General features: G+C 50.6%; 1 protein-coding gene across 1 annotated transcript; it reads right to left on the bottom strand.

Moving 5' to 3' along the window:
* Positions 1–1,002: 1,002 nt before the first annotated feature.
* On the bottom strand, positions 1,003–2,550 carry LOC147736475 (endogenous retrovirus group PABLB member 1 Env polyprotein-like). Its single transcript, XM_086953757.1, has one exon. It carries the CDS (start codon positions 2,548–2,550, stop codon positions 1,003–1,005), a length of 1,548 nt encoding a protein of 515 aa, XP_086809883.1.
* Positions 2,551–19,315: the final 16,765 nt, after the last annotated feature.

The following is a 19,315-nucleotide window of genomic DNA, read 5'->3' as shown; positions in this document are numbered from 1 at the left end:
AGTGCGTAGACGGCGGATTTCAAGGTTGCGTGGGTTTCGGGGGTTTTTTGTTCCTCCATCTCTTCTCGAGTTGTCTGCAGGTGCGTCTGGACTCGTGGAGGGTGTGTGGAAAAAGGCAGGGCCGATGACCTTTTTCAGAGTTGCCCGGCGTTAAACGCCTCTATACCCACTCAAGTTACCAAACAAAGAGGCAGGCGCTGGAGACTGGAAGGCAGGAAACAGAAGTTTTATTCCCACGGAGCAGAACACATCAAATCAGACAACAGGGTATCTTCTCGAGGTGCTCTAACCGCATCTCTGAGGCCTGGCCTCTTATACACGAGTTTATTACTTTATTGCATAAAACACATCTCTGTCAACCCTTTGATGTACGGAAAGACATCCTCGGAATCCCCCCTTCAGGCCCGTTCCCACACACATTTACAGTTGAAGTCCCCACCCCGGTCACAACAGGTGATGATTATCGCGCAGCTGCATATTCCGCCGATTCACGGAATGTGTGGGGTTGATCGGATCTCATAGGGTGGGGGCTTTGATCAACTCGAGGGTCCTTTGATGGGGGAAGCTTCCTACTGTACAGGGGGGGGGGGCAATAAACAGTATCCGCAGGGCCAGGTGGCGGCCTGGGAACGGGGAAGACAAACGAGCACACAGGAAAAGGGGGTTGTATCAAAGGACCCGGGACCATGAAAGGAATGAAGGGAGGTGTCACGCTGGGAACAGGATGGGATTCCGAGGCAGAGCTGAGCTGACGAGGGGTTTATGACCCAAGGCATGTGAGAGCGGGGGTTGTCAGCGTGCGGGGGATGCTTGCGAGATTAGGAGAGAGAGAGAGAGAGACGCACTGGCTATCAGCGAGGGGCAGAGAGGCCATGGTACTCAAAATGGTTGCCGCTTACGCGCACGAATGGGCTCGAAAAGGGCAAGATGGCGCCGATAATGTTGACGTTTGCGGCCTAAGTTTTAACAGTCCTCCCTTTTCAACGTATCTAGCCAACTTGCCTACTCAATGTCAATCTTCATCAAATTCCTAACCTCGGCATCATATAATGCTCCCATGCGTTCATTTCCAAAGTCCACAGTTTTAGGGCAAATACAATTCATACATAAGGAACACAAAGGCGGCAGGCATTGGATTCCCAAGCACAACCCACATATAACAACTACAGGAATTAGGATAATCGTAAACAGTCTCCAGCCCCAGTTCTTAACGGTGTTCCAGAACCAACCACCAAGCGACCATTCTTCCTGTTCCTGGTGGACTTCTGAAGAGAGTCTGTGGAGGTGTTCGATGGCCTTGTATACTGAGGGTGAATTGTCCGGTATATATGTACAACAGCTGGACCCAATGATGCGGCATGCTCCACCACGGTCCGCAAGAACCACATCTAGAACCAGGCGGTTCTGGAGAGCCACCAGGCGGACCGCTTGAAGTTCGGCGGTGTTATTGGCAAGAATACCAGCTGTGATGTTCATTGTTGTCTCGACTGCCTGAGTCCGATGTCGGATGGCACGGCTGTTTGCCATCGGGCCCCAGAGTGGAACAAGTCCCTTCATAGCATCAAGGAACTGTGCTCCTGTTGAGTCTGCTTGTTCAATATCCTTGGCTCGCTTTTGTCGATGGTGATTTGCTGGGGCCACATAGGTTGGAGGAAGAATGAAGGAGATGAAACAAGTGCCCCCCCAGCCTTTGGGGAGCCAGGTGTAAGCCTTTGTGCCACAAACGAAATACATATTTGGAGAGGATACAAAGGAAGGTGGATCGGTGGAGTCCAAAGTTCTGGTGAAACGGCAGGCGCTGCGGCCTACCAGCTGTGTCCCAAGCCCTTCTATGCACATGTGGCCTGTGACGTTGATGACTGACAGGGCCACAGTCAGAGTGGCAGCCGTTCGTTTCCGCAGGTAGGAGAAGGTGGGTCTGGTTGGATTGTTGAACACCTGCATTTCAATTCGTTCTTTAGCAGGAATGTCCATGTGGATAGAGTCGTTGGAGGTCTGCGGGCAGAAATGTGTCTTTGTTTTGTTTCGCCAGACCCCATGATAGAAGTGCGTCATGGTTTTGCTGGAGGTGGCATTGTCTTTATAGCTTTCTTGCAGGAGGATCAGCCAAGCAAGGCAGGAGCCGTGAACTGAGAAGGGTGAAGGGATAAAAGGTATCGAGTGTCCAGTGGCGTGGGGTAGCAACCCACAGATCCAGCAGTTGGTGGCATTGGTGGCGAGATTGTGCTGGTGGAGTAGCTGTTCAAAAGAGTTGTTCCAGAACTCCTTTCGCCTTTCTCTGAGTTGAGGAGATAGTGAGATCAAATAATGTTCTTTCATGGTGGTAGGCTGTGCAGTTGTTAACAGTATCTGATGAGCAGGTGCGCTTTCTTCCAGGATCCAGAAGGAAGTCATAAGGAGGAGGCAAAAGAGGAGGACAATGAAGAAGGCGATTGTCTTTGATTTGTGCATATTGTCAGTCTTTGGGTTCCTGTAATGGGTATTTCCTGTTGCTTCCATCATCTTCTTATCTGGCTCTTCCATCATCTTCTTATCTGGCGCTTCCATCATCTTCAAGGTGCTCGGTAGCGGGCAGAACCACAGACTTTGTTTAGCTTCTCTCCTGGTAACCCGTGGTAGTGTTTAGGTCACCGTTCTGAGATTTAACTCAGTCCGTGGTCTCCTTAGCCGAAGCTCCCTCCTTTCGACGCAGGAAATACCCTTCTCTGGTTGGCACAGTGGGATCAGAGAATTTGGCAAGTTCAAGTGCCTCGGTGTCAGGATAGCAGTTCAGTGATGGTCGATCCTTGTTCAGGAGCTCTTCTTGGTTGTCGATGTTTTCTGTCGTGGCCAGGGTCGAGGAGACCTTCTTACAGTGGTGTGCGTGCAGCCAGTGCCGTTTCCCCTCCACTCGAAGCGCCGTCCGGGTGGTGATCAGCACTTGCCAGGGGCCCGTCCACCGGGGTTCCAAACTCTTCGCCCGCTGAAAATTTCAGACTAGCACGTAGTCCCCCGGTTGGATGTCGTGGCCCGGACCCCTGGAAGCATCGGGGATGGCCTGCTGCACCTGCTGATGAATGACAGACAGAGTTTCAGTTAACTTGTACAAATAATCAGACATTAGGACGTCCGGGACGTCATGAATGGAGGTGGGTTTGGGTGCAGACCAGACGCTCATGGGCCGGCCGAAAACGACCTTGTATGGTGTCAGGTGGTGTTTGGTGGGGGTGGAACGCATTGATAGCAATGCCAGTGGGAGAGCGTCTGGCCATTTCAGTCCTGTGGTAGCCACTATCTTGGCTAATTTTAACTTCAGTGTGGCATTGTGTCGCTCGACTAATCCAGCAGACTGGGGGTGGAAGACTGCGTGGAACTTTTGTGTGATACCCAGCCCCTTTAAGATGAGCTGGATGACTTCGGCTATGAAGTGGGGGCCATTGTCGCTCCATAAAATTCGACAAAGGCCGTAGCGAGGGAAGAATTCTTTTAGCAGTACTTTTGCAGTGGCCATAGCAGTGTTATCACGGGTTGGGTATGCCTCCACCCACTTGCTAAATGCACACACCACTACAAGCACATATCTCAGGCCTTTGCATCTGTCTAGTTGGATGTAGTCCATCTGTAGGACTTCAAATGGGTGATCACAGTTCCTTTCCCAGGGTTATGTTGCAGGAATATCAAGCATTGTTGGACCAGACGTTTGGCGGAGTCCGAGATTTTATCGTTGTGCCAAACTCTGGAGACAAGTTCAATCATGGGGGCTGATCCTATGTGGGCAGGGGAGTGTGCCATAGTCAGTATGGGAATCAGATATGAGTCAGGTAACAACCATTTGTTTGCGTCTTTTGTCCGCCAGCAGCCTTCATCGTCCTTTAGTCCCACCCGTTCCCATTCAGTCAGTTCGCGTTGTGTGCTAGCCATTTGAATATCCTTAACAGTGTCCCTAGCGTCAGTCCATTTTTCTGCTTGTGACCTGGTCACGTACATGCGTGTTGTCGTCCTATTTTCAGCTGTCGTTCGGGCAGTGAGGTCGGCTAGTGCATTTCCCTGTCCAATAATGTCTGTCACTTTCTTGTGTGCCTGGCATTTGATGACCGCAAGTCTTTTGGGGAGAAGGACAGCTTCGATCAAGGCGGAGACTAAATCTCCATGCAAGATAGGGGTGCCGTGTGAGGTCAAGAATCCCCTTTCCTTCCAAAGGAGCCCAAAATGGTGAACCACCCCGAAGGCATACTGGCTGTCGGTGTAAATGTTCGCTGTGGTACCTGCTGCTAGGATGCATGCTCGTGTCAGGGCAATCAGTTCCGCTGCCTGGGCAGATCGTTGTGTGATGCGGGCTGTCTCTACTACAGTTCGGGCCGTGGTGACTGCATAGGCAGCTGAAGTGGTGCCATCGGGGAGTTTGATGCAAGAACCGTCCACCCACAGCTCTCCGTCAGGGTCAGGAAAAGCTGTGTCTCTGAGGTCAACCCTACTTCAAGTCTGTTCGTCCGTAAGAGTCACACAGTCGTTTACAGGGGCCACATTGGGATCGTTCTCTGGTAGGGGTAGCAAATTTGCCGGGTTCAGTGTGGTGCATCTTTTCAGGGTGATATGGGGTGCAAGCAAAGTCAGCTCGTATCCAGTCAGTCGTGCACTCGTCAGGTGTTGCGTCTTGGTTTGCTTCAGGAGGGTGTCAACTGCATAGGGTACTAGTACCGTGAGGGAATTCGAGAGCACGATCCCCTCACTCTGTCGGATAGAGATAGCAGCGGCAGCTACAGCTCGAAGGCAGGCAGGTAAGGCTCTGGCTACAGGGTCAAGAGTGGCAGAGAAGTAAGCGCACAGTCGTTGCTTCGGGCCAATGGTCTGGGTTAGGACAGATAAAGCGCACCCCTCCCTTTCGTGAGTGAAGAGGGAGAAGGGCTTTGTGTAATCGGGGGTACCTAGGACAGGGGCCGAACAAAGGACATCTCGTAGTTCCGTGAAAGAGGTTTGGCACTCAGGGGTCCTAGGGAGTGGGAAGGGGACATCTTTAGCTAGCAGAGAAAGCAGCAGTTTCACAATGAGGCTGAAGTTTGGTAACCACTGTCGGCAGAAGGAGGTGAGCCCTAGTAGGGAGCGAACCTGTTTCTGAGTCTTAGGGACGGGGGTTTCAAGAATGGTTTGGATCCGGTCGGGAGTAAGTTTCCTTCCGTCTTTGGACAGGAGGTGGCCTAAGTAAGTGACCTGGGTTGGCAGAATTGCAACTTCTTTTTGGAGACCTTGTGGCCATTTTCCGCAAGGAAGTGCAGGAGTTGAATAGTGGCTGTGACTGCTAGTGGAGTGGTGTCGGCCGCCAAAAGGATGTCATAGACGTATTGTACTAACACCACTCCATCGGGTAACTGGACTTGATCCAGTTGTCTCTTGAGGGCCTGACTGTAGATACTGGGGCTTTCAGTGTAGCCTTGGGGTGCTCGGCAGAACCGATATGAGCGGGCTTTCAGGGTGAAGCCGAAGAGATATCGGCTGCCTGGGTGGATGGGGATAGAGAAAAATGCATTTTTGAGGTCAATGACAGTGAAGGTGGTGGCAGTAGAAGGAATCAAGGTCAGGATAGAGGTGATGTCTGAGACCACGGGGTACTGGGGTACAACCACTTTGTGATCTCTCGAAGGTTGATGATGAAGCGGTATGCTTTCTCATCCCCCTCTCCCTGTTTCTTGATGATGGGCAAGATAGGACTGTTGCAAACGTTGCTAACCACTTCCTCTACCACTCCTGCGTCTATCAGTGACTGAATAATTTTTACCAATGCCTTCTCGCCCTCAGGCGATATCCGATATTGTGGAAGTTTTGGGAGTGTTGCGTCCGGTCGGACATTGATGTGCACTGGGTCAATCATCATGCGCCCTACGTCCGAATCCATCTTGGCCCACAGATATGGAGGCAGAGTGTCAAGCAGGGATGTGTCAGTGTCATTGATAGAAAACATGCGTCGGGAAGGGCAATGTCTAAGCAGAATGGGGTTGTTGTACAGGAAAACTCGAACTCCGTCTTGGGAACATCTAATGGTCGCTCGGAAGTGTTTCAGTAAGTCAAGTCCCATAATGGCGTCAGGAGTATTGGAGGAAAGCAAAAACGTTGTGTCAGTGGTATTGTTTTCTAGGTCGAAGGGGATGGGAGCGGACAAAGGGTTAGTGGAGGGCGTTCCATCGAAACCTATCGATGTCACAAGTGAGCCAGACAAGGGTGCCCTTGGAATCAGTCGTTTAGATAACGCACTACGTGTTGCGCCAGTGTCTACCAAAAATGGAGACTTTGTACCCAGGACCTTAGCAGTGACATAAGGACCTTGCTGGTCAACATAGAGCTCGACTGGATCCCTCCCTTGCCCTTGGCAGTCCTATGCAAAGTCGCGGGCATCGTCGCAGTCAGACTGTTGGTACTGATTCTGTCTGGGTCGGTCAAATGTATTCGGTCTGTTTGATCTATCGTTAGTCATGTCATTTGTGGGCCCCCGCTGCTGTCCTCTATTTCTTGGTCCACCCGCTACGTCCTTGGGGTCCCTATTTTTGTTCATCTCTGAAAGAACAGGGCACTGGGATTTCCAATGGCCATACCCTTTACAGAAGGCACACTGGTCCTCTCTAATGTCTGTACGTCCAATGTGGGGTGTCGAGGTGCGGTCTTTAGGAGGTGCGTTCTTAGGGACATTCGTCTGATAGCTTCCTTTGTATTGCTCTCGTCCTATAGTCACCCCTTGCAATTGCGCAATCATCACCCTCTCTTTTAAGTCTTTTTTCTTTTTCTCTGTCGCTCTATCGTTTTCGTTTTTCTGGTGTTCGTAATATTGGGCCATCTGAAGGATAGCCGCAGGTTTGGAGGCAGCCCAACTACTCTCGCTGGCCTGTAGTTTCTGGGAGACCTCCGGTGACAAACCTTTAACGTAATTTTGGACAAACAGATGGTGTCCGGTTGCAGTGGTCATGTCCTGGCCGCTGTAATCGGAGAACACCGTTTCAAACCGGGAGAAGTATTCCGATACATCCTCCTGGGGTTTCTGACGACAAGCCGTTACTATCGACCAGTCCACTTTCTTTTCTGGAATCAGGGTTTTCAATTTTTGTACGATCTTATCTGGGAGGTCTAAAATGGATTTCAAGAGTTTCTGTCCAGGCTCTCGTTGCTTATCTATGTCCTCGAGTTGTGACCAGGTATGTCTGAACAGCTCAAGGTGGTCGACTTTCCGGATTTGCTTCCACACATCAGCTGGGAGACATAGCCCGAAAAACAAATCGATATCAGCCAGGGTCATGATCGTTGAACCTAGGGCTGTACCTAATTTAGTATAGAAGGCAGTGGGGTTTTTACGTAAATCAGGCAGAGATTTTTGGAACGTCAGAATATCCTGCCGATCCCATGGTTGGTAGACCCAATTATACACTACCCTCCCTCTTGCATCTTTGTGATTGACGTCATCGTGAGTTCCTAGACCTCGTGGAGGAACCCAGTAGGGAGCAGCCTCTCTAATTGGCATCATGGTGCTAGCTCGCTCAGTTTGGGGTTCGGTTGCTACGGGTGTCGGGGGTTTATCTTCCGATTCTTGTTCAGTGAGGTGGCGGAAAACCTCGAGCGTACACGTAAGGAGGTCCGTCACATCACACTCACTCTCATCCCCGATATCGACCTTTCTGTATAGAGTTGTAAGGCTCTCGGGACCCTTTTCTCGATATCGGTCCTCTTATGCATTCAAGATATGGTAACACAGTCGTACGGTAAAATGTCGTCTGTGGCTCCCTGTATACGTGTTGAACATGTCCGTGACGTGCTCTTCACTTTCCTTTCTTTCTACCAATGTCCTCACTACCTTGTCAATCCCTGCTCGCTCATCCTTGCCTAATCTGTTCGTTCTTGCAGAATCAGCCTTCCGGGTCTCTGGGTCATCTAACACTGTTGCTTGTGCTGTACCTAATACAAGGGGTTCGGCCGGCACAGAGGCCACGGGGGCCGAAGCTATGGTGCTACTCTCGCCTGTGCTTAGGGGTGGTGGGTGTTGTGCTAAGGGTTGGGAAGGGGCATATGGAGGGGGCATGTAGATAATCGGAGGACCTAACAGCAGATCATCGTTGGCTCGCTGTTTCAAGGGTAATTCAGGATAGAGCGTGGAGGGCGTTCTAACCGGACACTGGCTTGATGTTTCCATCTCTAGTTTCTGTTTGGCTTCCTCTCTTTCCTTAATCTCTTCTTCTAGTTTCTGAGCAGCTAGGTGGGCTGCTTTTCGCAGCTCTTTTCCCAACCTACTCTCAGTTCTCTTTTTACGTTGTTCGGTTTCTTTGCGCCACATGCCGAGACTATCAAGCATAGTGGGCGTTGTCTTGTGGTTACCAAGGGCTGTTTCTAGCGCGCTTATTTTATCCTCATCGAAGGATCCTATCAGTGGCCACTGACTTTCTCGATCCTTTTTCGTATATTTATGCCACAGCTTGCTATAAGCTATAGCGATCAGTCCATGCTTCATGAACATGTCCTTATTAGGGGTGCCTTCCAGTGGAGCCGGATGGTTCATCTCTAATAAGCGGTCCGGGCTAAACAGGCTACCAATCAGTGGGGAGAAGACAGGCATGACGGATTACAACGGGGACAAAAGTCAGCACTACCTATCTTATCACTGCGTGCAAAGACTAGACAGAATATTTCTATTCTACGTTGTTTGCAGGCGGTGAATACCTCAAGAACCAATATCGAACAGTCAATGTTCGGTCAATCAAACAATCAATGGGGAGAATAAGTAGGCACGACGGGTTACAACGGGGACAAAAGTCTGCGTTACCTACCCTTTCACTACCTACAAAGAGAGAACCTGTTCTTCCCTGTTTGCAGACAGAGAATCTCCAGAGAACAATCCACGAACAGTAGTTCGGGTCAAACAATCAATCAGTGGGGGAGAAAGATAGGCACGACGGATTACAATGGGGACAAAAGTCTGCGTTACCTATCCTTCACTGCTTGCAAAGAGAGAGCCTGTTGTTTCTCCGTTTGCAGACAGCGAATCTCCAAACAAATCAACAAAAGAGTAATACTAGTATTTTCCAAACAATCAAACAATCATTTCGCAATTCGTCGTGTTTACACGACCTTACCCGGACCGCATGGACAGTTTCTTGTCTTCCGAATCCAGCGCCCAATCGTCCTCTATTCTTCGTGATCCTCGCGGCACTCCTGATGGTTCCCAGTCAGGACCGTAGATCACTCGAGAGAGGTCTGCTCGGAACCAGTGAAGTTCGGATGATCGGCTGTCAGACGAGGGTCTATCGGACAGGTGCACTCCCGATCGTTGCAGTCGTTCACTCTGTCGTCAGGACCTCTCCCACTGGATCCACGAGTCGCTGATGGGCCCCACGTTTGGGACGCCAATTGTGGAAAAAGGCAGGGCCGATGACCTTTTTCAGAGTTGCCCGGCGTTAAACGCCTCTATACCCACTCAAGTTACCAAACAAAGAGGCAGGCGCTGGAGACTGGAAGGCAGGAAACAGAAGTTTTATTCCGACGGAGCAGAACACATCAAATCAGACAACAGGGTATCTTCTCGAGGTGCTCTAACCGCATCTCTGAGGCCTGGCCTCTTATACACGAGTTTATTACTTTATTGCATAAAACACATCTCTGTCAACCCTTTGATGTACGGAAAGACATCCTCGGAATCCCCCCTTCAGGCCCGTTCCCACACACATTTACAGTTGAAGTCCCCACCCCGGTCACAACAGGTGATGATTATCGCGCAGCTGGATATTCCGCCGATTCACGGAATGTGTGGGGTTGATCGGATCTCATAGGGTGGGGGCTTTGATCAACTCGAGGGTCCTTTGATGGGGAAGCTTCCTACTGTACAGGGGGGGGGCAATAAACAGTATCCGCAGGGCCAGGTGGCGGCCTGGGAACGGGGAAGACAAACGAGCACACAGGAAAAGGGGTTTGTATCAAAGGACCCTGGACCATGAAAGGAATGAAGGGAGGTGTCGCGCTGGGAACAGGATGGGATTCCTAGGCAGAGCTGCGCTGACGAGGGGTTTATGACCCAAGGCATGTGAGAGCGGGGGTTGTCAGCGTGCGGGGGATGCTTGCGAGGTTAGGAGAGAGAGAGAGAGAGACGCGCTGGCTATCAGCGAGGGGCAGAGAGGCCATGGTACTCAAAATGGTTGCCGCTTACGCGCACGAATGGGCTCGAAAAGGGCAAGATGGCGCCGATAATGTTGACGTTTGCGGCCTAAGTTTTAACAGGTGGGAGTGAACAAGCTGGCTTTCTTGGAGTGTCGCTTGCATGGTGTCTTCTTGAGGTGTGCCACAGTGTCGGCACAGTTGGAGATCCATTGGTGAGTGCTGCGTGATGCGGTGCTGGCATCTGTTGGTGTTGGTGGACTGTTTGTGCTGAGGAAGTTGACAAGATGTTCTTCAGTGGCCTTGTTCTAGCTATGACAGAGGAGTGAGGGCGGTGGTGTACGGTGGGAATGGTGAAGGTGAAGTGCATGCAGTGGTGGTTGGTCCAGAGGAGTTTGGTGGTGTGGCTGTAGGTGATGCTCCTGCTGGCGAAGAAGATGGGGTCGAGCGTGTGTCCAGCTGTGTGGGTCGGTGCGGTGACTAGTTGCTTGAGTCAGATGTTGACAAGGTTTTCCAGTAGGGAGGAGATGTTCTGGTCACTGGGGTTGTCCAGGTGGAAGTTGAGGTCTCCGAGTAGCATGTAATTAATGGATGCGAGAGCCTGGGGCGTGGTGAGGTCTACGATGGCGTCGGCGAAAGGGAGGCAGAGGCCGGGGGGCCTGTAGACGAGGGTGCCATGGATGGTGGTGTTGGGGTTGGTCTGGATCTGGATCTGGAAGTGGACGTGTTCCATGGTTATCGTTGGGTAGTTCGAATAAGTGGTCAGTCAGAGGGTGTTCTTGTGGACGATGGCGATGCCTCCTCCTGGTCGGTCGGCACGGTCCTTGTGGGTGATTTTGTAGACGTAAGGGATGGCAGTGGTGATGTCCAGTCGAGAACAGGGTGTTGGTCCAGGTTTCCATGAAGAAGGTGATGTTGGGAGAGGCAGCATCGAGGAGGTGCTTGATTTCAGTGGCGTGGTTGGGGAGGGAATGTACGTTGAGAAGGATGCAGTTGAGCTGGTCAGGTAAGCTATTGGTTGGCTCGGTGGCTAAATGCTGGACAATATCAAACATTCACCTCCAGTACAGAGGGTTGGGCCTAAATCTGTTGTTTTTTCCTCTCCATGCCATTACAGTTTGGATCCCGACATATGAACATCACTCTTGACCCAGCTCCCTATGGGAACAGTTGAGCACGATGTGCCAGACCAGGTTCTATCTTGACTGGAAACTAGCATCCATACCACCGGAGTCAAGCTAGCCTTAGGAAAAAGTTAAATGGCTTCCTCTGGAGTGTCGGAATGACAGTGATCCACGGCCTAATTCTTTCACGCTTGGACTATGGAAACTTCTTGTATCTGGCTATCATAAAAGTATTGCAGGTCAATCAAAACGCAGCAGCACGGGCATTACTAGATGTGCCAAAAAAGAACTCTGCATGCCTGGTGCTCGTGGAACTTCACTGACTGCTGATCAAACAAGCATTGGCATAGCCAATAGGTCTCGCTTTTGGGACCTAATAAGTATTTAGTTATGCAGCACAATATTGTTGGTGCAACAACATCACCTGTTGCATGGCTAAACACTTATAAGGTCCCAAAGGCGAGACCTATTGGCTATGCCTATGCTTGTAAATGGATCGCCTTCACATGGAAATCTACCGAAAAGGCCGACAGACTCCCAACATCCTCTCTGATGTGAAACGTGCCTTTGTGCTCGAGCCTTTAGACTCTGTGAGATAACCTAGTTGGGAAACTGGCAGTAAATCGCGCACCAGTGCATGTTTTAAGTCTGCAAGAATATCGACTGAACACCGTTCTTCCTTAAGATGACAATCCTATAAACAAGACCACAGGGGGTACACATTGTGTACAGAACATCTGTGGTAATTGGATAGGGTTAAGTCTGCAATGGTTGTGCTGATCAAACTTCTGACCTGACTGTGACCTTCAACAAACTGCATTATAATTCACTTGCAGGCTGTTATAGTGCATAGGAAGAGATTTGCATAAGAGCAAGGGCGTGGGAGCCTGCAAATTGCGGGCCCGATTCACAGAATGAACTTAAGACTCAATCCTAAACTTACTACTATTTTCGTATTCACAGAATGCACTTACTACTTTTGGCATTCACAGAATAAATTTACTACTTTTGGTATTCACAGAAGTTGGGATTTTGTCTTAAATTTGTCTTAAGACAAACTTAAGACAGACTTAAGACAAAATCATAACTTCTGTGAATACCAAAAGTAGTAAGTTCATTCTGTGAATACCAAAATAGTAGTAAGTTTAGGATTGAGTCTTAAGTTTATTCTGTGAATCGGGCCCTGTATTTTTATGCAACCTTGACAAAGCTTTAGAGGAAATCTTTCCCGCTTTGTAAAAGATGTTAATTGTTGTGTTTCCCACACTTTCTTGGGAAAATCCTGACAGTTTGTCACACACGTACTTAGTTAACATTAATCAAATTGATCTACAGAAGATATACGTTGCATAGATAAGTTAGTGTGCTTTTCCTGCTAAATGCCATTATGCACAGAGAGGAAATGCAAATGATAAATACGCCAAGAGAAGTCGAGCAAATATATAAAAAAATAAAGGTAACCAGCATATTTCAGAACTTTAGCTAAGGGCGACAATCAGAATTTTAGAAAACGTTTCTGATGAAACATTATTACTAAGACGCTTAATCAGGGCTGTGTTTATTACAGCAGTTGGAACGACTGCCAGGACCGAGTCAGCACTCGTGCTGTTATTCTTGCATATTTAATCAGAGTGCAGGAAGCGCTGTTCATGGACTGGCTGCAGCATTTTGTACGGTGGTTATCAAAAGTATTAATCGAATCAGGGGCGGCTCTAGGCTCATGGTGGCCCTGGGCAGAGAGCGTAGGTAGGGAGCCTCGGAAGAGGGGGTCCCAGCGGGCAGAGCGGGAGGCCAGTGAAAAGGGGGGTGGGGGGGCGGAGGGTCAGGGTGTTAGGAAGTGGAACAGAGCCTGACACCGCCAAATCCCGCCAGTGGCCACCACGCAAATATGTATCCATCCTCAGAGGATTATTGTATTAAGGATATATATTGGCGTGGTGGCCCCTGGGGTTTGGTGGCCCTGTGCAGGTGCACAGCTTGTACATGCCTAAGGTCGCCCCTGATCGAATGCTCAGGCCTTCAGGTTTCACATTTGGACAGGTTAGTTCATTACTGGTAGCAGTCCGAGTGTAACTGACAGGAAACATTATCAACATTTACAAACCAGACTACAGATCGGTCATACAGACAGATACTGTATCGACTACATGTTTTTACCCAACGTTGGCTCCTGTAGTTCTGTTGTCCTTTAAACAGCGGGTATTAATATTACCCAGCTCAACAGAACTCATTTATCAACCTCCGAAGGATAAAATGTATGTTGCCAATCGCAGGCACACAAACACATTAAAGGTCCTCAGCTCTGCTTCCTGACTCATTGTCAGTGAAATTGCTCTCCCACCCTCGCAGCTCCACCATTAAGTGAGGTGCCCCTGCCCCTGCACTCTTGAGTGTTAGTGATCGAGGCCCTCCTCCACCCGCAGGTTTCCCTGCGCCTCATCCCTGGTGATCCAGTGGACCTCTGTCTCCTTTCTCTCACTCTGCTCCTTCACTCGTTTTTTCTACCCTTTCTATCTTTCACCTTTCTGCATCTCTGCTCTTTTGTGCCTTATTTCTGCCCATTTTCCCTTTCTCTCCATCTGCTCCTTCACTCGTTTTCACTCGTTTTTCTACCCTTTCCATCTTTCACCTTTCTGCACCTCTGCTCTTTTGTGCCTTATTTCTGCCCTTTTTCCCTTTCTCTCCCTCTGCTCCTTCACTCGTTTTCACTCGTTTTTCTACCCTTTCCATCTTTCACCTTTCTGCCCTTTTCTGCATCTCTGCTCTTTTGTGCCTTATTTCTGCTTATTTTCCCTTTTTTCTTTATCCCTTCTTTCCTCCCTTTACCTTTCCCCGCCGCTGCTACCCCCCGCGGCCCCTCCCCCCAGCGCGACCGGCCCAATCCAGCTCCTCTCCCCGCTCCCGCCTCCCAGCTGTCCAGCCCTCCCCGACCCCTACTTAATGGCAGTCACTGCGCTGGTGCACCGAAGGCGTGTCAAAGGCAAGCATGTCTTCGCCCGTCCGCGACCAGCACCAGGAACCCTGGACCTCCACCCCGCCAACGCTACGACCCAGCAGCACTCCACGCACTCAACCCAGGCTGCAACAACAACTGCAAGCTAGCATCACCAGCCGACACCCATGGACCCTTCAGCTGTCATCGCTGCCGGCACACCTGCAGCACCGCCAAGAACACGGATCCAGCACAAACCGCCCACAAGAACACAACCGAACCGAAGACCCTGCAATGCATCCTCCTCAACGTCCGATCCCTCCACAAACACGCCACAGAAATCTGGGACCTCGACAGCACCACCCCGGACATAGCATTCTTCACCGAAACCTGGACCAACGACACCTCGGGGGCGGACATCGCCATCGCCATCCCCCTAGGATACAAGATCTACAAGAAGGACCGCCCCACCCACCCAGGAGGAGGAATCGCCATAGTCCACAAATCCAGCCGCCGCCTGAGCACACTCCCTGACGAGTCCATAGAACTGATGGAACACCTTCACTTCAAGATACTGGCCAGCCCCACTGCTGCCCTCCGATGAACCCTCATCTACCGACCCCCTGGACCCCGCGGACCCTTCGCCAACTCCATTACGGACATTATGTCCCCGCAGGCCATCGCATCCACCAACTACACCCTGCTGGGAGACCTCAACTTCCACTTCGTCAATCAACTGGACCCCAACACCACATGCCTCCTGGACAACCTCCACAACATTGGACTCTGCCAGATCGTGACCGAGCCCACGCACTCAGCAGGACACACCCTCGACGCCCTCTTCACTACAGGAAACTCCATCACCTTCAGCCACATCACAGAACTCCCATGGACCGACCATCGTTGCGTCCACTTCACCTTCAGAACACCCACCATCCACAGACACCAGCACCTGCTTCCACAAAGAAACTGGACCAAAATCACCGACGACCAGCTCATCTCCTCACTCAACAACTCCACCCCAACCATCGCGGAAAACGACGACCCCAACACCGCAGCCCGAACGCTGCATAGATGGATCTCGGACAGCACCAACACAATTGCCCCCCTCAAGAAAAACAACAATACCTGTGCCAAGAAAGCCAGATGGTTTACCACTGAACTTCGAGAGTCCAAGCGCACATGCCGCTGCCTCGAAAAGGCCTGGAGAAACACCAAATCCACAGAAGCCCACAACACCTTCAGAGCCGCCACCAACGCTCACCATCAACTCATCAGAGAAACGAGGAAAAAAGCGATTGAAGACAGAATCTCCACCCACGCACACAACTGCAAGGAACTCTTCAGCATCATCAAGGAGTTCGCCCAACCCACCAGCGAGTCTACCAACATCCCTCCCTCACAAGACCTCTGCGACAAACTCAGCACCTTTTTCCACCACAAAATCAAGAGCATCTACGACAACTTCGACGAAGACAACCAACACACTGAACCCTCACCAACCACCCCCCGACACCCGGAAACCAGCGATTGATGACTGGACAGCCCTCACCACCAAAAACACACTGAAGACAATGAAGTCAATCCACTCAGGGGCCCCCACGGACCCCTGCCTCCACCACATCTTCAACAGAGCCGCTGACACCATCGCACCCATGCTCTTCCACACCATCAACCGCTCCCTGGCGACCGCCTCGTTCCCCGACGACTGGAAATACGCCGAGGTCAACCCCCTCCTAAAGAAACCCTCAGCGGACTCCACCGACTTAAAAAACTACAGACCCATCTCCCTGCTCCCTTTTTTAGCGAAAGTCATCGAGAAAGCCATCAACAGCCAACTCGCCACATTCATTGAAGAACACAACATCCTCGACTCCTCCCAATCCGGCTTCAGAAAAAACCACAGTACGGAAACCGCCCTCCTCGCCGCAACAGACGACATCCGCACCCTGCTGGACAAAGGAGAAACAGTAGCCCTCATCCTCCTAGACCTATCAGCGGTGTTCGACACAGTCCCCCACCGCACCCTAATACGCAGACTCTATGACGCAGGAATCCAGGACAAGGCCCTCGACTGGATCTGCTCCTTCTTCTCCGGCAGGACGCAACGGGTCAGACTCCCCCCTTTCCTCTCAGACCCCACACCTACCACCTGCGGAGTCCCCCAGGGCTCCTCCCTCAGAATGACGCTCTTCAACGTCTACATGGCTCCACTTGGAGTGGAGAAGTGTGGCTCACTGGTTAGAGGAGGCAGACCCTGATGCAGAGGTCAGACCCGGGACCAGGGTTCAATTCCCGACGCGGCAGGGTCTTGAGCTCAAAATGTCCACAGACTCGATAATTCTCGCCTCGGTGCCTATTCGAATCATGGGTTCACACTCTGCAACTCTGGGCAATAGCTTGCTTAATCTCTACTATGGCTCCACCGCGATGGGATGCCTGGTCTTCACCTTGGGGATGCCCAGTAGGGGTTATCTCGCAGGGAAAGCCAGGACGGGTTCCCAAAGCAAGCGCTAAGAGACCTGTCGGTGATTTGGCGCTATATAAATAGAAATTAACATAACATAACTTGCCCCCATCGTCAGAATCTACGGACTCAACATCGTGTCATACGCAGACGACACCCAGCTCATCCTCTCCCTATCCAATGAGCCCAACACCGCCAGACGCAACTTTCGAGAAGGCATGGAAGCCGTCGCAAATGGATTAAAAACCGCTGCCTTCAACTAAACACCAACAAAACAGAAGTACTCATCATGGGCCCAAACCCCGATGCCTGGAGCAACACCTGGTGGCCCACCGCCCTCGGAATCCCGCCAACCCCCACAGACCACGCACGCAACCTGGGAATCATCCTGGACTCCGAGCTCAAAATGGACCGCCAGATCAACTCTGTCTCATCTTCCTGCTTCCACACCCTCCGCCTCCTTCGTAAGACCTTCAAATGGACCCCCCTCGAACACCGAAAGACAGTCACTCACGCCCTGGTCACCAGCAGACTCGACTACGGCAACGTACTCTACGCCGGAATAAACAAAAACCTCATCCGCAAGCTACAGAACATCCAGAACGCCGCCGCAAGACTGGTCCTCAACCTGCCAAAACACTGCCACATCTCCCAGCACCTGCGCACACTCCACTGGCTCCCCGTCGAGGCAAGAATCACCTTTAAGATGCTCACCCATGCACACAAGGCCCTCCACAGCACCGGACCAGCATACCTGAACAGGCGGCTCAAATTCCACGCGCCCCAAAGGACCCTACGATCAGCTCAGCTCTCCTACGCCAAGGTCCCCTGCACCAGAAAGACCAGATCAGGAGGCCGCTCCTTCTCCTTCCTCGCGGCCAAAGCATGGAACGCTCTTCCACTCCACCTCAGACAGACAACATCTCTCCCCATCTTCGCAAAAAACCTAAAAACCTGGCTCTTCGACAGACACCCTCCTTGATGGACTGGAACCTGCACCCCCCCCCCACCCCTAGCGCCTTGAGACCCCTACGGGTGAGTAGTTCCGCTCCTGATTGATTGATTCCTCCACCCGCTCAACGCTGTATTTACAGACACACAAGGCATCGGATAATGTTATAACAAGGCCACTGCCAAATAATTATGAATATATGATTTTTATTAATTACGTAGTAGGCAAGGAAATTAGCATGCAGTAATTAAACTTAGAGAGAAAGGGAGAACGAGAGGCAATGTCATCCAGTTGCTCTGCCATAGAGGTTGGGGGTAAACATACTTGAATTTGGGGTGGTAGGGGCGGTGTAGCTGGACATGAGCGCTCAAGAAATAACTTTTTATACGTCGGGGGAGCAACTTTGAAAATATGTATGCCCCGAAGTTGGGTTGCTCGGAAACAATATACATCAATGCTTAACGCGACTGGTTAATTACGTCAAAGCAGCGACAAAGAAACTAAGCGTGACCTTAAACTGACCCCCTTAACGGCAAAGGGCAAGAGGGAGCTTCACCAGAAAAAAAAAAAACACAGCAGCCGTCCCAGGCAGAAACAAAACATGGCTGATCAAAATGCTCCTAGAATGTGCAACATTACGGAGCCAGCCTGGGGTGATTTCATTATCAAGCGAATTACCAGAAATACAGCTGCAAGGTTTGCAGAGATTGTTACAAGTAGGCCGTAAACTGGCACAATTGATAGAATGATTGCGCAAGCATCCCAGGGGTAGGGGCTGCGTCAGCGCCTTCCTCAGCAAAAACTGCCGTCAATAGTTGTTGTTTCTCTCATTTGACTAAATGGAACACACGGCGGTCGCTTCAGCAAACAGCAACCAGACACACACAGCGCTTCCCTGGCGGAAGTGAGTAGGGGCACTATCTGTTTGCAAGATAAAGCAAACAGATGTGGTCAAAGCTCGCTCCCGCAAGGGAAACGCCAAACGTGCACGCGTTTCAATAGAAAGCAATGCAAAACGTGCATGTTTTTTGCCAAAATGCTGCCGGGTTCCAAAAGGTCCCCTCCTAAGTAGCGCATGTGCGCTGCAAAAGTGAGACCTACAAAAGAATAGAATTTAAGTCCCTATGCATTGCTCATAGGTTAAAATACTCACCTGGCACACATATCCTTTAGCACCTCATTATCCCACACACAGCCCTCAGAGCCCCGAGATCAAATGACCTCTCCCTTCTTGACTTCCCCAGTCTCAAGAGAGCTAGAGGAGGTCGCTCATTTGCCTACCTCACCCTCAAATTATGGGATACTCTTCCTGTTCAGGTCAAACACTAATTTGTTAGGTTTTAGGAAGCAACTAAACACCCACCTCTTTTGATAATTTTCGGATTACATTCTTTCAGATAACCCTGTGTTTCAGTTTAACTCTTTCTGTCAGCGCCAGGAAGCCCGTGGTTGGGTAGCTAGCTGTGTGCTCTACAAGACTGTCTAATATAACATGACATAACACACAAGACTGGAAATGTACACAAGAGTGGTCAGTAGCTGCCACTCTTCTTGGTAGTCTGAGAAAAGTGTGTGGGTCTGGAAAATCGAGTGGGAGTATCGTTTGCCTTAATAGTGTAGCCAAAACATTGAGGCTAAAAATAAGAACAATGTAAGAAGGTTTAGACTTTCTACACCTAACTCCATCTCTATGTACCTTAATGATATATAGGTACTTAGGAACGGAGGTAAGTATATCATTA

This window comes from Lissotriton vulgaris, chromosome 1_2 (genome assembly GCF_964263255.1).
Source record: "Lissotriton vulgaris chromosome 1_2, aLisVul1.2, whole genome shotgun sequence".
Taxonomy (NCBI): domain Eukaryota; kingdom Metazoa; phylum Chordata; class Amphibia; order Caudata; family Salamandridae; genus Lissotriton; species Lissotriton vulgaris.
This window is presented reverse-complemented; position numbering and strand designations above follow the sequence as displayed.